Below are 18,770 nucleotides of genomic sequence, written 5' to 3' on the forward strand. Positions count from 1 at the left end.
TGGCTTCCCCTGCGTGAAAAACGCTACTGAAAAAAGATATGTCAATTTACTAACGCAACAGAAACTGGTAAAAATAAACCACACAGTGTTTGGGGAGAAGGAAGGAGAAACACGAGGATTTTTCTTAGTTGTCAGATGTTTAATGCTTCCCTGTCTGCACATGCACTGAAACCCTGAACACGTATCTCTTACTAGTGCAATAAATCACTGCAAGGCATTCTTAACTGTTTCATTCCCGTGTTTAATTCCCACAAAAATCCACACGTGGTGCCATCTTACCTCCTCCGTTCTTGTAGCAAAGATAGGGGAATCTCCAGACGTTTCCCAGCCCGATAATCTCCCCTGCCACAGAAAGCACAAATTCAACCTTATTGTTCCAGTGACCTCTTTCATGAACTTTCTTATCGTTGCTGTGGACGAGGTTGGTGCTTGAGGCTTCTGGGTCCAAAGCATCTTCTGGCTTGCCATTAATTATAGGAATTGTCTTTTCAGCTGTCATGACTTTTCAGCCTAGTGGAGAACAAAAGAAAAACACACAGGTGTGTTAAGACACTCGCTGGTGCTGCTCCTCAGCCACTGAAATCTCCCAGGGTGGCGTTGGCTTCTTGTTACCTATGGGAATCTGGGGCTGAAAATGAGGCAGGCAACTCCACAAGGCTGGAAAAGTTGTACAGCAGGGGGAAAGGAAAAGAAAGAGCTGGGGGGAAGAGAGAAGGTTCTGTGCAAGGGAAGGAGTTATTCCGAGTGGAGACGGGGAACTTGCTAGCAGAGAGGGAAGCCTTTCAAAAATCCCTCCCCAGGCAAGGATGCAGCCTGAGTGACCTAGCGGAGGACAGGGATTTCTGCACACCTGAGCGCTCGGGGATGTGCAGGAGGGCTGGGCCTGCCTGGAGGAGCGGGGGAGCTCCGGGATTACTCACCCAGGGCTGTGCCCGTGCCTGCGCGCCGGGGACAGGGGCCGGGCTGTGCTGAGCGCTGCCTGCGGGCGATGCTGCGGCTCCGGCAGCGCGGGCAGGGCTCGGCCGGCCGGGGAGGAGGCGCTGGGGATCCCCGGGAGCCGGGAAGCCTCGTCCTGCCCTGCCGCTGCTGGCGGCCCGGCGTGGCTCGTAGGATGCTCCCCGCGCTCTGGAGCCGGAATTTGCAAATGCTCAGCCCTCCCCGGAGCGATGGTTTAACACCCGCCTCCCCCCTCCGCCCACCTCAGGCTGTCCCGCCAGCTCCCCCCTCCTCCTCCTCCTTTTCCTCCTCCTCCTCCTCCTCCAGCCGGCACCACCACCGAGCATCACCGCCGAGCATCCCCGGGCTGCGCTCCCCTCCCCGCGGGCAGGGCCGAGCCCCGCGGGTGGCGCCGTGTGCCGCATCCCCGGCGCTGCCCGGCCGCGCTCCGTAACCCCGGGCCGGGCTGGGGACCCGCAGCAGGCGGGGACAGCCCCACAGCCCTCGGGGACAGCCCTTGGGGACAGCCCCACAGCCCTCGGGGACAGCCCTTGGGGACAGCCCCACAGCCCTCGGGGACAGCCCTTGGGGACAGCCCCACAGCCCTCGGGCCGGGCTGGGGACCCGCAGCAGGCGGGGACAGCCCCACAGCCCTCGGGGACAGCCCTTGGGGACAGCCCCACAGCCCTCGGGGACAGCCCTTGGGGACAGCCCCACAGCCCTCGGGGACAGCCCTTGGGGACAGCCCCACAGCCCTTGAGCCGGGCTGGGATCCCGCTTCAGGCGGGGACAGCTCCGCAACCTTTCGACAGCAATGGGGACTCGCATCAGGAAGGGACAGCCCCGCAACCCTTGGGGACAGCCCTGGAACCCTCGGACAGGGATGGGGACCCGCATCAGGCAGGGACAGCCCCGCATCCCCCGGGGCCAGCCCTGCATCCCCCGGGGCCAGCCCCGCATCCCCCGGGGCCAGCCCCGCACCCGCGGCGCTCCCGGCCCGCTCGGGGTCTGGCGCCGGCTCCGCAAGTTAAAAAACAGGAACCCGGCGGGAACAGATGACACAAACTTCAGCTGGAAAGGGCGGCGGGGGGAGCCGGGGGACAGACGGGATGAAAAAATAAACGGAGGGGGAACATTTGGGAAGTGTGGAAGCCATGTGGGCGCTTTCGAGTTACGCCAGGGAAATGCAGAAGCAGCCCGTGTGGGCATTGCTAGCTGGGGCCTGGCTTAAAATTCAAGCTGTAAAAGAGGCGAGAATAGGGCAAAAAATATTACAAATGGTTTTGTTTCTAAAATTCAAGCTGTAAAGGAGGCGAGAATTGAGAGAAAAATATTACAAATGGTTTTGTTTCATGTTGAATCAAATATTTCGAATAGAGATTTCTTTTTTTTTCCATCTAACCTCTGTAAAGTTTCTCGTAGGTAAGTCATTTTCACCCTAAGTTTCCAACCCCAAATTAAATACCTCTTCTTCCTTCATCTCTGCATCTTCTCCTCAGCAAATGGCAGCACCCGAGCCCGGTTCTTGTTCAGCTCTTCCCTGACTCTGCTGCAGCTGGGATCAGCACGGCTTTGCTCTGCAGATCTGGGGATGCCCTTTGGAACTCACAGGCTCCTAAATCCAGGATTCTCTGCTGGAAACGTCCCAGAGACAGATTTCTGTGTGAATCCTGTCCCTGTCACCCTCTAGCTCCAAGGACTTTTCCCCCTGCCTGGCCAGCTGTGAGCAGCACTCATGGATATCAATGGAAAGATGCCCATGGATGGATTTCAGATTAACTGGAGCTGACTTTGTACCTGCTTGTACATGACACACTGGAGCTTGTGCTGGGGGTAAAGCTCTCAGATTCTGCATTTCAGTGGTGCCTATCACACGAGTGGGTGCTGGGGCCTCACCCTGTCAACTCTGTCACATCAACCCTGGCACCTCACAGGTGCAGGATGAGCCTCTCTCTTCTCCTTGAGGACAGCATTTATAGTTCCAGTCAAACCTATCTTGGGAAAGGAAATCTGCCAGTGGTAAAACTGAAAAAAGAAATGCAAAATTCTTATATATATATATATATATACATTAAAGCATCCTCACCACAGATATTACCAGAGCTAGGTTTGATTTTGGGTGGTGCATTTGTTTTTAATTGTTTTTTGTTTTTAATGCAGCTGGTATTCATTAACCGAGGATGGAACAGACCCATTTTCCCCAAGCTGACTTTGCACAAACTACACTCCACTTGGAGGGCTTTTTTGTTGATTTATTTTTACCTCTTTCTCCATCTTGTTTTCAGCAGGGATCAAAACAGACTCTGCTTTTCTGTCTCCCAGCCAGGCCTAGCAGGCTCAACAGGATACACTTAAACATCAAAGCTGACAGTGAATTCTCATTTTATTCCTGAGAGTAATTCTAAAAATGGAGGGGAGCTGAGGGACAGTAAACATTTGATGATTCAATACAGAGGAGAGAGCAACCTTCATCAAGCAGATTGATGATTCCAAAGTGAAGGGCCTGCTGCAAGGGGCAGTCTGCAGGCAGATGCTGAAGGTGTTTATTTGCTGATTTGTTCAGTATTTGGAATGATTCATTCCTGGTGTGGAGTGTTTTACTCGCTGCTGTATTCCTGCACCAATTCCCATTCAGTCCCCCACCAGCTGAGGTGTTTATGGAAGTAACTGCTGGCTGCTAATCCTTGTGAACACTTCACAGTGTCTGCAACAAAAAATGACAAATTTTAGAGCAGGTTGAGAACCTTTTTTTTTTTTTTTTTAATTCTCATGGAGCCTTTGGTGTTGCAATGAGGAAAATTCCCTGGATTACAGGATCTCAGCTGATGCTCTCACTGTGTCTCTGGTGCTCCCCATCAGGAATTCCTGCCTGTTCCTCTCAGCCTCGTGGCAGGCCCTGCACAATTTTCCTGGCCATATCTTCCATGGCACTCATTAAAATGATGTGCCCTAAAAAGCAGTTGAGGTTCTGCTTTATTCAGGTTTATCTCCACACTCCCAAGGAATCCTTTACAACTCTGTGCAGAGAGTACAGGGGTGGGGGTGGAAATCAGATGTTTCTGCTCACCAGAGAATGGTGCTGTGAAGTACCAAATGTTCCAAGGCTGCATTTATTTAGATTTATAAACTAAAATTAATCAAGGGAAGTCATTCATACCTAGAGTAACTTGAGAAAACAACCTCCAAGAAAAATCCACATGTCCACAGGATTCTGTCAGGCTGCCAAAAATTAATGTCAGCTACAGCCCTGTGATATAACTTTGGAAAATAAAAACTGGGGCTTGGCTCATTTCTTCCCTTTATTGTAACTCTGAATTTCTGTGTTGTTTCTGCAACACAAAATCCTGTGACAATAAAATTGGTTGGGGAGGGGGGAAGAGGGAACAACAAACCTCTCCAAATTTAAAACCTTCAGTTTAGATTTGCTATAAGCAAAATCTGCACAAGCCTTCTCTAAAGATTTCATAAAGTTGGACCCTTTGTGGGTAAATAGCTACACAAAAGCAAAGGAATACAATCAGAATTTCAGCAGTGATAACAATCTGACAATATTTTGGATCAAAAGCCTAAAATCACAAAGCCATTTGTGAACAAGACCAACACATTTAGCTGTTCTGTTAGAGGCTGACTTCAATCAAAACCAGGTTGATTTGTGCATAAGCGGTTTTCTGTAATGGGAAAAAAATATTTCTTTGTTGCAGATAATTTTAAGTAAAGCAACACATGACTGGCTTCTATTTAGAAAGGCTTAACCACCATCATTGCAGGTGTCTCTCCATCCAATTTCTTGCCTCACAATGGGTGAGATGCTGAGTTTTGGCTCGAGGAGAGCTGCAAAAATCACTTTTCCATCTATTGATGCTGCCCTTCCCTTGTCCCCTGCTGTCAGTCTGAGACCTGCATTTTGTTACCTGCATTTCATCTTCCACTCCCTCTTCCAGACAGGAGTGGGTGATAATATTCCACAGGAGGGGATTTCTGCTGCAGACTTATGCTGATCTCCTGGGAAAGTGGCACAAATTCAGGTTTCCTGAGTTTATCCATCCATTCCCACTGTGTTTTAGGGACACACCCTTCTGCTAATGGGAAATGGCACCTGGAGTTTCTTAAACGTGAATTTTATACACAGACAACACTTGGAGAGAACCTCCAGAATCCTGGGTTATCCACAAATTCCAAGAATTAGCAGCCATCCATCCTGGTGTACTGAAATCCAGAAAATAGCAAATAAACGACAGCACTAAATGAGAAAACATCTTTGAAAGGTTTTAATGGGACTTACAGGTGAGACCAACTAAAATAAATACCAGAGAGACCTGAGAAGAGCTCGAGGTATAGCACAAAAACCATCTATAGTCAATCATTTTTCCAGATCAGTCCCTGATTATGCAGTCTTCATGCAGAGATACAGATGGTACCAGCACACCTCACTCATCCTTACTGGGAGTTGCTCCAGCCTGGAAAAGAAATGAACTCTGAGGAAAGTTTGTGCTCCTCTGGATATGTTTTCAACTATATTAAAATATTTTGTATTATTAAAGGTACTCAGAGATCAATATCAGAATTTAATTCAGATTACAGGCACATAAACTCTTTTATTTTATCCCAGACACTCTTTCTTCCCTGTTGGAAAGTTTTGGGCTGCTCTGTGCACTGGATGCTGCAGGTCAGCATGGGAAGATTGTTAGCAATTACACAAGGAATTAAATTCCAAGGAATTGAATAACTCTCACACCTCTGACAGGAAGAAGCATTTCCCCCAACCCTTGGGTCCAGTGCCCTTCACTTCCACAAGCAGCCCACTGAGCCAGGCTTTGGGTTAATCCTGGAATTCCACAAAACCAAGTTGCCTTTAGGCTGAGTCTATAGCACAGTAATTCAAAAAATAAAATTCCAGTTTATAGACGAAGATGATCATTCCATGCTCTGAGGTGTCAGGCTCAGCTGTAAAAATGAGGCCAAAAGGGAGGGAGGACGATGATTTGAGTGATGTCATTTTGTATTCCCAAATATCCTGTGGGATGAAGTCCTGCCCTCCTGGAAACGCCTGAACATCCACCTGCTGATGGGAAACAGGGAATTCATTCTTAGTTTGGCTTTGCTTTACATGTTTGATGTCTCCATCTCAGCCCCTGGGCTTTCTCATCCCAGCAGTTTTCCCACTTTTCCCTCTCTGCAGTTTTCCCACTTTTCCCTCTGTGCTTCTCCCCCCTCCCAATGTGGAACCTGTGCAATATTCAGGTTCAGTGAGGGGTGGCAGCAACACTGCACACTCTGCCAAGGGTTGCTGTAAAATACCTCAAAATCAAAGCAAGTTACCATTAGAGGCACCATGATGGGTGTGACAGAGGGAGTGGTTTGGTTCTGTGTCAGCCCTGAAATAGGAAAAAAAAAGCTCCAAAAGACTCATCAACCCAGAATGAAGACAATTTATTTTTCTTCCCAATGCAAAATAATAAGAAATAGATAAAACCCCCTAAAATTTCAACTCAGTCATGTTTCATTTTTGAACGAGTGCAAAATTTAAAAAGAGATCCTGTGTTTTCAGAAAGTTTCCTTTATTGAGGTCTTTTTGACTGAAGCTGCATGTCAGTAAAGCAAAGTAATTGCCTGGAAAATATTGATTGGCTCTTGTCAAACACCCCCATTGCTGTTCAGTATTTCCATTTTACACTGTCAGCGTTGGAGCACTGGCACAGGAGCTGAACTGGTGTGTGCTGAGTCCTCTAAAGCAGCCCCAGTGCAGACTCTGAGCTGCTGCAGCTGCTCTGCCACACAAACGACATGTGAGGACTTGGACTCACTCAGCAAACAATCCCTTCCTGAGCTGTCTGCTGGCACATTGCTAATTAACAATTAATTGCCTTCAACAAGACTCCTGCGGAGCAGATGATGTGATACTGCAGATGTTTCAGCCAACTTGTGTTCCTGTTGCAAAGTGCCCAAAGATTTCTTTCACTATTTTGCTTTTTGTAACAGTGTTTTTAATCAGATATGTGTTCCTTTTGTTATTTTTTAAAAATATGTTGCAGTACTTTAATACTGAAACTCCCCTTAGTAAAATGTTTTCTTTACAGCTGGGAATCATCAATTGTTGGTTGACACCTGTAGGTTTATAACCTGAAAATTGGGTCAAAATAGAATTTAGCTGGCAGACCAGGAAAATAAATTCTTATGAAACTCCATTCAATTATGCCCAGCAAAAGCAACATCTCTGCTTCAAGAGCCAAAAGAGGTAATGCTCTCAAATTTTATTACATCCACTTCCTAAAAATGCACAGACTTGTTTGACTTTCCCAGCTGAAAAAGGGAATATTTTATTGTAGACTCTAATCCACTGGGAAGGCAAAAGGAGAAGACACAAAGGCACCAGATTATCCGGATTTTCATCTCTGCTAGACAATTATTTTACCAATGACTCCTGAAAGGTGAACAAAGAAACTCAGTGAGAAAAGAACCCTCCAGCAACAAGACAAACATCACATTGAGGTGCACAAATCTGGGCCTGGAGGAACAAAGAGCAGCAGGGAGATCCTGAGCCTGACAATGGCGTGGTGGGAGGGCAGGAGGAGATGTGGGAATTGCTGATGCATTCTTTTGGAACTGGATGAACTATTCAGGCACAGAGGACAAAATAGAATCCTAGGAGTGGGAAAAGCCTTCCTGGAAATTTTCAGGAAGCTCTGAGTTGATTTTAGGTTTTACCCCAGAGGGTGCTGGGCACTGCCCAGGCTCCCCAGGGAATGGGGACATTCCCAAGGCTGCCAGAGCTCCAGGAGAGTTTGGACAACACTCCCAGAGGTGCACAGGGTGGGGTTGTTGGGGTGTCTGTGCAGGGACAGGAATTGGACTGGATGATCCTTCTGGATCCTTTCCAACTTGGGATATTCTATGATTATTTTTATATTTCAAAATATTTCTGACTGTTCCTACTCGCTCTCATCTCAGTTCCTTTCCTATCCACAGGACAACTGAAACCAATCCAACAGGGTTTGACAAAGTTGTAAAGAAAAGCTTGAAATACACTTGTCTCAAATTCTTTTCCAAGTGCCTGGCACTGAGGAGAATCATCAAACTTCCAGAAACACGGAGCCTAATCCATGGAAAACTGAATTCAGGGGAGGAGAAGGAATTTTGCTGGAGATAATTTTATGCATGACTTCTGCCAAAGGCCTATGTTTGGCTCCCTCCACACGCTGATGTTTGTAGGGTGAGCTGTAGGTAATAAATCAGACATCCCATATTACCTGAGCCATGGAGGTCTGGTCTCACAGCAGCAGGAAAAAGAAATCAGGCTCGTTTCTTTTTGCAGTCTGCAGTAAGGAAGGCAGTAGTAGAAATAATCAGTTGAGATTCTCCCACCATCTTTTAATTTAAGCACAATATCTGGTGAATGGAATTCCCAGCGTAGCATCTATGTCTTAAACTCTTTCTCTAAAATTTTCTTGCAATTTTTTTTTATATAGGAAAAATTTCCTGAGCTGAGGAAGGCTAAGCATCAACTAAAAAAACCAAATTTTTTGGAAGATAAACTTTCTCTGAACATTTTTCTAGCCATCATTTCCTCATGACTAGAAGTGTCTAGTTAATTAAAACAGGAAGAACACATAAAAATCTCCTTCTTTGATGTCACTTTTACTTGTCCCACTGGGAAAGGAAGACTTTGCTGATGGAGTCAAAGCAAACAGGGCTCCCCTAAAATGTCACAGCACGAGTGACAGTGACACATCCAGAAATATCACATCTTTATCAGCCCTGGTGTCACAACCATACAATTTTTGGGAGCATCTTTCTGTGTTTTGCAGTCAACTTCTCCACCTGGTCCTGAGATTAAATATCATTTAAGAGTAGAAAAATCACACCCAGAAGAGGAAAATCTCCTCTGCAGAGGTCTCCACAATCACAACCTTTTAACTTCTTACAGCCTACAGAATATACAATATTCAATATGCAAATAAACACAATAAAATTTCCACCAGTGCACAATTCACAAAATTTTCAGCATATTCAGCTTGGAATTAATTTCTAAAGATACTTTGCAGATTTGGGGCCTAAAGGTCCCAAAGTTTTCAGGAGCTAAATTACTGAGGTGGCCTTTTCTGCTGAAGAGGGGCAGAATATGGCACTTGATTCATTGTTTGTAGTTCAAAAAGGGTTTGTGCACCTTAGACATTGATTGTTTTGAAGATTAAAGTAGCTGAGGCTAAGGAGATAATCTGTAAGTGCTTTTATCTTTCCAGAAAGTGTGAGTGTCCTCAGCTCATTACTAACTTTACATGCAGAATAGAAAGCTGTAATCCACACAGTAGTAGAAATAAAGGTTTTAAACCAAGGTTTAAACCAAGCAAGGTTCCTCCTGAGGTTTGTTTTTAAACCAAGCAGGGAGGCTGTGGAGCAGCCAGCTCTCAGTGCAATTAATTTCAGGTCCTTGTTAGTAATGATAGGAAAGTATTAAATTTCAGATGATAAGAAAGCATTACATTGCAGCTGCTTGTGTTACACGGATTTTTGATTCTAACTTGATTCCTATTTTAGGTCTCTTTAAGCTAATTAAGGGTTTCCCACTTGAGCCCTGGGTTTTACAAGAGCCTTGGGCAGAGCAAAATGTCCCTCTGCTCCAGGCCTTGGACACACAGGGATGGTTCAGCTGCTTCCAGTGAAGGCAGAACTTCCAGGTGAAAGACCTGAGTTTATAAAGAGAGAGCAGCTGCTCTGGAGACTTCCTCCTGTGCTGTTGTACACTTAAAGAATTAACAATTCATGTTCATTTTCTGCACGGCCAATAAATCCGCAACAGGCTGCGCTTGTGAAACGTGGATTTTGTGAAGTGCAACACGAATCATTACCTGCCAAATATTCCTACACTCTGCGATGTTTCTGCACCCTGAATGCACACTGGGGTTTGTGCAGTGACCCTTCTGCAGGGCTGGGGCTGTGTCACACACACTGACCCACGGAGGCAGCGCCAGCCCTCAGCACGACACAGGCTCGATTTGCATGGATTCATGAGGAGGAGCCATGGAACTGTGGAGTATCCTGAGCTGGAAGGGACCCCCAGGGATCACTGGGACCCCTAGGGATCATTGGGAGTCACAGGGATCACTGGGACCCCCAGGGATCACTGGGAGTCACAGGGATCACTGGGAGTCACAGGGATCACTGGAACCTCCAGGGATCATTGGGAGTCACAGGGATCACTTGGACCCACAGGGATCACTGGGACCCCCAGGGATCATTGGGAGTCACAGGGATCATTGGGACCCCCAGGGATCATTGGGAGCCACGGGGATCACTGGGACCCCCAGGGATCACTGGGAGCCACAGAGATTATTGGGACCCCCAGGGATCACTGAGAGTCACAGGGATCATTGGGACCCCCAGGGATCATTGGGAACCCCAGGGATCATTGGGACCCCCAGGGATCGTCAGGACCCCCAGGGATCATTGGGAATCACAGGGATCACTGGGGCCCTCAGGGATCATTGGGAGTCACAGGGATCATTGAGAGTCACAGGGATCACTGGGAGTCACAGGGATCATTGGGAACCCCAGGGATCATTGGGAGTCACAGGGATCACTGGGACCCCCAGGGATCACTGGGACCCCCAGGGATCGTCGGGACCCACGGGGATCACTGGGACCCCCAGGGATCATTGGGAGCCACAGGGATCACTGGGACCCCCAGGGATCATTGAGAGTCACAGGGATCACTGGGAGTCACAGGGATCACTGGGACCCCCAGGGATCACTGGGGCCCCCAGGGATCATTGGGACCCGCAGGGATCATTGGGACCCCCAGGGATCATTGGGACCCGCAGGGATCACTGAGAGTCACAGGGATCATTGGGACCCACGGGGATCACTGGGAGCCCCAGGGATCACTGGTTTCAGCCCCTCCCCAACAATCCCGCCCTGTCCATCCCTGGCAGCGCTGTCCAAACTCTCCTGGAGCTGTGGCAGCCTCGGGGCTGTTCCCATTCCCTGGGGAGAACCTTTCCCTGATCTCCACCCTAAACCTGCCCTGGCCCAGCTCCAACCCCTCAAACTCTTTGTTCCCACTTCCCACTCTCGTGCATGCAGAATTTTTTGAAGCACAGGAGCCCTCCGTGATTTCTTGAATTGTTTCAGTGCCCCTGTGCTCACAGCATCCTGAAGTCCTGAGTCCCCTTTTCTAATTGCAAATCAGAATCCTGGCCAGACACTGAAAACAACCCATCTATGAGTCCATTTGATTAAAACAAAATTTGGCTGCTGCCTAATGGCTTGCTCAGGAAGCGTTTGGGTTGCATTAAAATGAAGAGGCCAAAGCAAGTTCCTGAGCTGCATTCAAAATCCAATGGTAAAGGTCAAAATAGCAGAGTGAATGGCACCTAAGCTGTGGAACAGCTTTCAGGGACTCCTTCTACCACCTTCAACTTTTACCACTCCATTCTTAGCTGCAGCAGATGTAAATTACTCTTTCCTATTAAAACAAATGAGATATTCAAGAAAAGTTCTTTGAGGAAACTGGAATAGTTAAATGCAATAACCTTAAGAGTTCTGTAATTATTTTCCCATAAGTAGTTTAATCTCAATGAGGATTGTTGTTTTACAAGATATTATTCTAACATAGATGTTGTTATTACCCTTTGTCAGGTGCACTAAAATATCTGAAAATCTGCCCAAATTACCATTTCAACTCTACAAACATCATCTTATTCCAATTCTAGGCCGAAAATAAATCCTCACTCTGCATCTACAACTATGAAGACTCCAAAACAATTCATAGTGCTAAACATATATTCTCAAATTTGAAAAAAAATTAAGCTTTTCCTGTTCCAAGTCTTAATTTAGGTTTTTTAGAAGAAGTAAATGCATATTTCACCTACGTTTAGTTAAAGAAGGGTTACATTCTAGTATTTTATGCTTACAGTTGGTTTCTTCACATCTTCCTCTTATGTTTGCAGGCTTTAAGATTATCTTAAAATGCCTTTTCCCAAATGATTCCTCATCAATTGTTCCTGACCTGTGATGCCACCCCTGCAACCTCTTCACAGCAGGGCCTTCCTCAAATGGAAGGATTTCCACACAATTAAAGCAAATTAGTGTTGTTCTTTTATTTAAGGACTTGGGAGGTGGAGTGTTTAAAAAGCAGCTCCAGGTAAAACTCAATTGTTATTGTATTTCAATAACAATAATGGGCTTTCCTTTCTCATTGGTGCATCCTTAACGTATGGAAAACTGAGTCCCTGCAAACTCCAGCCCAGTCCTGAATATGATACTGAAAACTAAACAGCAATAGTAGGATATTTTAAAATATTCCTACAACTTTGTAGAGTACTTCAATCCCAATTATAGAAGTCAAGCCTTATTTTCCTGGGATTTTCTACAGCAAGACATCAAAACCATTGCACACCTAAAACTCTCCTGACAAATTCGGGCTCATTTTCCTTCTGCTTTGAATTAGTTTTTGGTTTTTTCAAAGTAATAACTTCCAAGATTTTTCAGTTCACTATATGGAACTAAATGGTTTGAATGGAGTAGTCCAGCTGGATTGCCCTGTCAGCATTTTATCTTTATTTCTGTTCATGCTTGATAATGCCTCCCTAAATCAATTTTTGTTATTGGCTTGCAAGGCAGAATTACCTGAATGTAATCAGATACAGCTTTTACATTAACTGAAATATGTCTCAGGGCCATAAAGAACTCTCTGTGGTTTTACAGCATTATTTTAATTTATTACTTAACATATTCAATGTTATTTCATGTATTATTTAGTGCATTATTTAATATTCTGGTATATTAATTAATGTTATTTAACATATTACTTGACATGAGAATAACTTTGCTTACAAATATATTCCATAACTATTTTATAGGCCATTTTAACTCTAGCATTATAATTTTGACATTATTGTTCAAGTTGAATCTTGCATTTAGTTCCTTCACTCTAGATTACCTTAAAAGAAATTCACAAATTTAAAAAAAAAAAAAAAAAAAAAAAAAAAATCCCTACATTTAGATGTGATAATGATTTAAAGTTTCCTGCCCGTGGCAGGGGGTGAGAACAAGGTAATTTTTAAGGTTCTTTCCAACCCAAACCATTCAGGAATTTCTGAAAATGAGCCTCCCATTCCCACTGTCCTTTTTATTAGTATTGACTTTCTATTTATTACAGTATTTCTATTTATTAGTATTGATTTTCTAAATCATATTCCAAATCAGGCTGTGTTTGCTCCACTTCTGCAGGAAACAGGTAACTATTTATCTAGAGTATTGCTAATTTTCCATATTGCCCCACGCTGTTTCCACAGGTGCTTTCTCAAGACTGTAAAAATGCCATAAACAGCAAAAATCCCTTGCTAAGGAATGGATGTCCTCTGTTTATTTCTGTCATTAATTTGGGAGCACCGTCCCTAATTGCTGCAAGGAGGGAGGCACAGAGCTGGACAAAATCTTGGTGCTTCTAAAAGAAACCGAGCCAGGCTTGTCTGTTTTCCTGAGCACCTCTGAGCTGTGCCCAGGTGTGCTGGGATCCAACAAAATCCCGAGGGAATCGCTGCAAACAGAACATCCCGGGCTCACCGCCGTGGCTGGAGAGCTTTCACATCACTGTCTGGATTCCAGCAAACTGATTTAAAAACCTCACCTAGGTAGAAATAAATGTGGATATAGAATTCTGAATTCATCAGGGAAGATTTGCAGCAGTAGACTCATGAGAGAGGCAGCAAGGAGAAGAGAGAGAAATCCCACAGGAATTTTTTATCTGGGTGAACCATGAGCGCCCCAACATTTCATCAAGGAGGAGAGAGAAATCCCACAGGAATTTTTTATGTGTGTGGATCATGCGTGTCCCAACATTTCAAGGAGGAGAGAGAAATCCCACAGGATTTTTTATCTGGGTGAACCATGAGTGTCCCAGCATTTCAAGGAGGAGAGAGAAATCCCACAGAAATTTTTTATCTGGGTGGAATCATGCGTGTCCCAACATTGCACCAAGAAGGAGAGAGAAATCCCACAGGAAGTTTTTATGTGTGTGGATCATGCGTGTCCCAACATTTCAAGGAGAAGAGAGAAATCCCACAGGATTTTTTTATCTGGGTGGAATCATGAGTGCCACAACATTTCATCAAGGAGGAGAGAGAAATCCCACAGGAACTTTTTATGTGTGTGGATCATGCATGTCCCAACATTTCAAGGAGGAGAGAGAAATCCCACAGGAATTTTTCACCTGGCTGAACCATGAGTGCCCTAAAGTTGCATCCCTGTTTTATTAAGCTTGGTTCAATCTCCCACTGACTCTAGCAACAGCTTAGAAAACTTTGGCATGACCACACCTCCAAAGGGCTGAGATCTGTGATTTATAGCTGAATCTTCATGGCATGAGCTCTTTTTTAAAGAAAACCCTGCTGTTGTCACCCTGTCCTGTGCTGGCAGAACAGAAAGGCAGCGGGTTTTTTTAAGTGTGTGATCTGCAGCAGTGAATTTGAGCTCCCAGCTATAAAACCTGCTCCTGCCCCCCTGAAACGCGCTCGCTGCAGCTCTGACAGGTATCCCAGACTGCTGGAGATGCACAAATCCCCCTGAACTTGCAGCTATTGAAGGAGAGACCTTTCCAAGGAGCAGCATTCCTCCGCCCCCTCCCACCCTCGAGTGGGCTCTCTATTATCTACAAAATGGGTTTCTCAGCAGGAGCTGCTTGACAACAAAATGGGCCCTTGGCTCAGCCACCCGATGTTGTCAGAGCTGAATATCTGCCTGGAACGGCACTTGATATTCCTTAAAATAAGTTCATTAACTATTTGACCTTTTCTACTTCCCAGGAAGATAAAAGTATCAATGCAAATCCAGAACGCAGCCCTGGACCACCTAGGATGCTGTGGCACGGTTTGGAGGCAGGGACGTGGGTGAGAGCAGAGCCCAGGCTGCCCGCAGAGCACGGGGCTCCGGTGGAACCAGCTAAAAGTCATTAACATTCTCCAAGACTTTCTGGGAGCTTCAGTGCCTCGGAAATGCCGTGTGTGCCGAGCCAGGGCACAGACAGTCCCTGCGCCCAAACATCCCCCTCACGCTGGGCTGCAGAGCTGCCAGGCTGCCTCTGTGTTTATCACTTCAACAAGTGAACAGAACGACTGGAAAACAGCAATAACGCTGCTCGTGCTCCAATAATGCACGTTTGGTCACTGCTGGTAATCTTGGTAACAGGGTAAACTGCAAATCTGGGCATTCCCATAACTACAGTGCAGTAATGTCAATAATTATGTTTGCAACAGCGTCGTTCAGAGCATTCTCTCATCCAATGGTATTGCTGATATGTGAACAAAAAAGTGTAAAAAATTATTTCCCCCCTGACTGCTCTCTTGGATTATTTTCCAAGGGTTTTTCCTTAAGACCATCATGAATTTGTCAACGACTCAAGCAACCAAATGACTGTGCAACCTTGTTCTCTATAAATCAAATATTTCCTCTGCCTGTTCTTTATCAGTGTTCCCCAAAATATCAGCAACTGCAGCCTCAGGCCTCCAAGGCCTAACCCATGCTTAGCTTCAAGCATTTAAAAATTCCAAATGGCAACATCTCTTATACCTAAAATCCAAAATTCTGTTTTTACACAATAATTATGCACAGACCTGACCAGCTCTGGCCACCCACAGACAGCAGATCCTCCTTTAGCCTCTGGAACCACTCTGCTAAAACAAACAGAAAATGACTTTTTACTGGTGGCAAATCTGTGTCATTTTGATCTCATTTCAAGTTGAGGAAGAGATTGTTTTCATCCTCTACCAAGTCTGAGTGATCAAACATTTACACAGTTCCAGCAGAACTTTAGAATAACTTCTTTCAGCATAATGAAAACAAATCAAGGTTTTGGATGAGTGTCAGTTCAAATGACAATTTTGAGAGGATTCTGGAGGTAAAAATGACAATTGAAGGATCCTGGAGTTAAAAATAGTGTGGATACAAATATTACAGTTTTACAGATGTAAATGTAACAGATTTACCACACTCCTGTAGTCTAAAGTCAGTGATCTACCTATGGCAAATCTGTGTTGTGCAAATACCATTGAGAAAAAAAAGAAATATTTATTTTAAATCCACAACGCTATTGATTTCAAATGCAATTATACATAGAGGAGTTAGGAATTGGGATCTAGACTTTACCCCATAAAATGGATTTGAGAAGAGGTCAGCTGGGTAAAGCTGGAGTCTCCTAAAGCACTTGCATCTCTGACTTCATGATTTTGTTGTTTATGGGCAAAAACAAATACAGCTATTCTATCTCTAGAAGGCTGAAATATATTCTTTCCAGCAGAAGAGGAAAACAGGCAGAACAAAGTTACTTCTCAAGCAGAAAATTGCTAGATCAAAAATGCCAGGCAGAGGCAACACTCCAAAAATGAGATGTGTACCAAGCATTGCTCATAAACATCACCTGATGCAGGAGAGGGATTCAGATCCTCTACTAATTTTGTCTATTTATCTTTCAGTAGAAGCATCTTGTTTTCATTTGCTCTGGAGAACAAAAAAGGTTGAAGTTGTTATAATAAAAATATGTTAATTCTAATAATACCAGCCAGGGCAAGTGAGTGCTTTTATTGCTCCCCACACCAGGCTGAGCAGTCAGTGCTTTGTCCCTTTTTCCACTTTGGAAAGGGACATTCCTGCTCTGTCACAGGGGGTTTGCCCAGCAGAGGGGCAAAACCAGCAGCAGCTCTCACTAAACATAAAAAAAATGTGGAAAATTACAATGTGACAGAGTCACCTAGCTTGATCCTTCAGAAAATGTCAGCTGCTCCCTACCAAAATAAGAAAAAAAAAGAATTTTGTTTCCTGTAATCTTCTGGACCAAGTTGGGTGCTAATCCTGCTGATGCCGAGTAGGACTTGGGGGATATTTTCTCTCTAAATCCTCACATTTGCTGTTATACTCTCAGCCCATTTATTATATATTTGAGTAGCTTGCTGGGGTTGTACAAGTAATTATTCCCTGGCCCAAACTCTAGCTAGCTCAATTCTCCATAGGACAATTAGGGACTATTACTGGTCAATAAAAATAATTTGATCTGTTTATAATTTTATTTCATGGCCCCATTGATCTCCTTACATCAACTGAGATGATTTGTGTCTGTTGCAATTTGTTTAATTATTTTGGTAATAGTCTTCTGAGTTATCAAAACTTATTTTTTCCACAGCACAATCATTTGAAATCCACAGGAATCTAAAAATACATGCAGATTTTTTATATGTAATATTTTTGATATATATACTAAAAATAGCAAATAAAATGGCTTAAAGACATGGAAATTGCCCTTTTTTGCCTTTTCTAAACATGAACAGTTGTTCAGTGAGGATTCACTGGGTTTTGTGGCTACTAGGACGCAGATTTTCTACACACATGGTGGAGAAATAACAGCAAAAATAAATTGCTTAGAAAAGTTTAGCTGAGGTGTATGAAAAGCAGTTAAGTTTTATGGTTTGGCTGATGAATAGCTCATGAAAGATAAGGACCCTCGGCCTTCTACAACAGATTTCAGTCTAGATCTGCACACAAACTGCAGGAGAGACTTTTAATAATTCATCTGTAATTTCACATCACTGCGGAAATGTTTCTAAATGCTGTTGCTGTCCACAAAGAAAAATGTTATAATCACCCTCATGATGTTCTTTGCAGGTTATAATTTTCCTTGCAGCAAATAAATAATGGCTGTAATAAGCAGTAGGTGATGGGAAGGAAGAAAGGGTTTTATTTGCATTTATTTATGGCATTATTTAGACAGCGATGAGAGCAAGTTAGGAAGGGATAACTTGGCAAGGCAGCACCGCATCACAGATAAACATTTTGGGGAGAAAGGATGTGGGAAATCATGTTCATCTTCAAAAAAAACCCCCACTGAATGTGGTGGCACTGCTGAGCTTTAAGGAGTTAAAACTTTCCACAATTGATTGCTTTGGAAATCCATCACATTCCACTGCAGTAACAGCAGAAAATCTGTGGGTGGAGGTGCAATATCAACTGTGATAAAAGAGAATAGCCACCACAAAATTCACAGGAGATTATAAACCAAAGCCTGGCCAAATGTTTGCACAAACGAGGAGCCTCATTTCACCTCTTCTGAGCATCTATATGCTGCTCTAAAATATTCAGCACATTCTGATTTCACCTGCAGCTTGTGCTGTGAATCTCAAATAATCCTGACCTCAATCTGGGCTTGAGTGAGCAGCTTTCATGTTCTGTATTTTAATTGCCTAAAAAAAAAAAAAAAAATGAAAATACTTTTTACTTTTCCTGACTAAAATGAGTTTCTTCCCTCTCTGTTTTTTCCCTGAAGCTGCTGGCTCATTTAGGAGTCCACTGTTACAATAACAACATACAATGTTTCTCAGATTTCATTAACAAGATTTTGGTCTGGATGTGAACATTTTGCTTAATTATTTTATAAATTGTTTTCCTTACACCCAGGTAAGAGCAGGATTGGCTTGTGGGAATTACTCTGTGCTAACAGCATGCAGACCAAGGTTCTCAGAATCTATCTAACATTTCTTTTCCAGTTTTCTTTTGGAAATTCTTTAATTTGGAAATTAGCTTTACACAGATACATTCATATTTTCTTTTGGTTCAGTTGTGTCTCTGAGAACCAGCACCCAAACCAAAGGGATTCTCCAAAAGTAAAAACAAATGGTAAAGATCATTGTGGAACTAGAAATCAATGGTTTAAAAATACAAACTGAGAAAAGAAATGCTGCATTTCATATGAATCTTCTCTGGAAGAGAAAAGCAGTATGAAGCCATTTGGAAAACAATTTAAGTGTACCCATGGACAGGAGAAAATTCACAATTAAAGTTACACCATTATG

At 44.2% G+C, this 18,770-nt stretch overlaps 1 protein-coding gene and 1 long non-coding RNA gene across 3 annotated transcripts in view; both read right to left on the minus strand.

Annotated features, from left to right (window-relative positions):
- The window catches only part of SLC6A11 (solute carrier family 6 member 11), a 95,715-nt gene extending 94,560 nt beyond the window's left edge, over positions 1–1,155 (minus strand). The window contains exons 1-2 of one of the 2 annotated variants that reach the window (XM_063411432.1): positions 921–1,155; positions 280–510 (exon numbers count right to left, since the gene is read on the minus strand). In XM_063411432.1, coding sequence (XP_063267502.1) covers positions 280–499 — 220 coding nt within the window. In that variant the 5' untranslated portion in view covers positions 500–510; positions 921–1,155. Of the gene's footprint in view, positions 1–279; positions 511–612; positions 797–920 lie in introns of those variants that run through there. The other variant, XM_063411433.1, reaches the window with a different exon arrangement.
- Positions 1,156–8,106: 6,951 nt separating this feature from the next.
- LOC134558041 (uncharacterized) lies at positions 8,107–16,893 on the minus strand. The gene is made up of 3 exons (XR_010082272.1): positions 16,349–16,893; positions 15,546–15,605; positions 8,107–8,249 (listed from the first exon to the last, which is right to left on the minus strand). It is a non-coding gene; the product is annotated as an uncharacterized LOC134558041 (long non-coding RNA).
- Positions 16,894–18,770: the final 1,877 nt, after the last annotated feature.

The sequence above is a fragment of the Prinia subflava genome, chromosome 14 (genome assembly GCF_021018805.1).
Source record: "Prinia subflava isolate CZ2003 ecotype Zambia chromosome 14, Cam_Psub_1.2, whole genome shotgun sequence".
In the NCBI taxonomy this organism is placed as follows: Eukaryota; Metazoa; Chordata; class Aves; order Passeriformes; family Cisticolidae; genus Prinia; species Prinia subflava.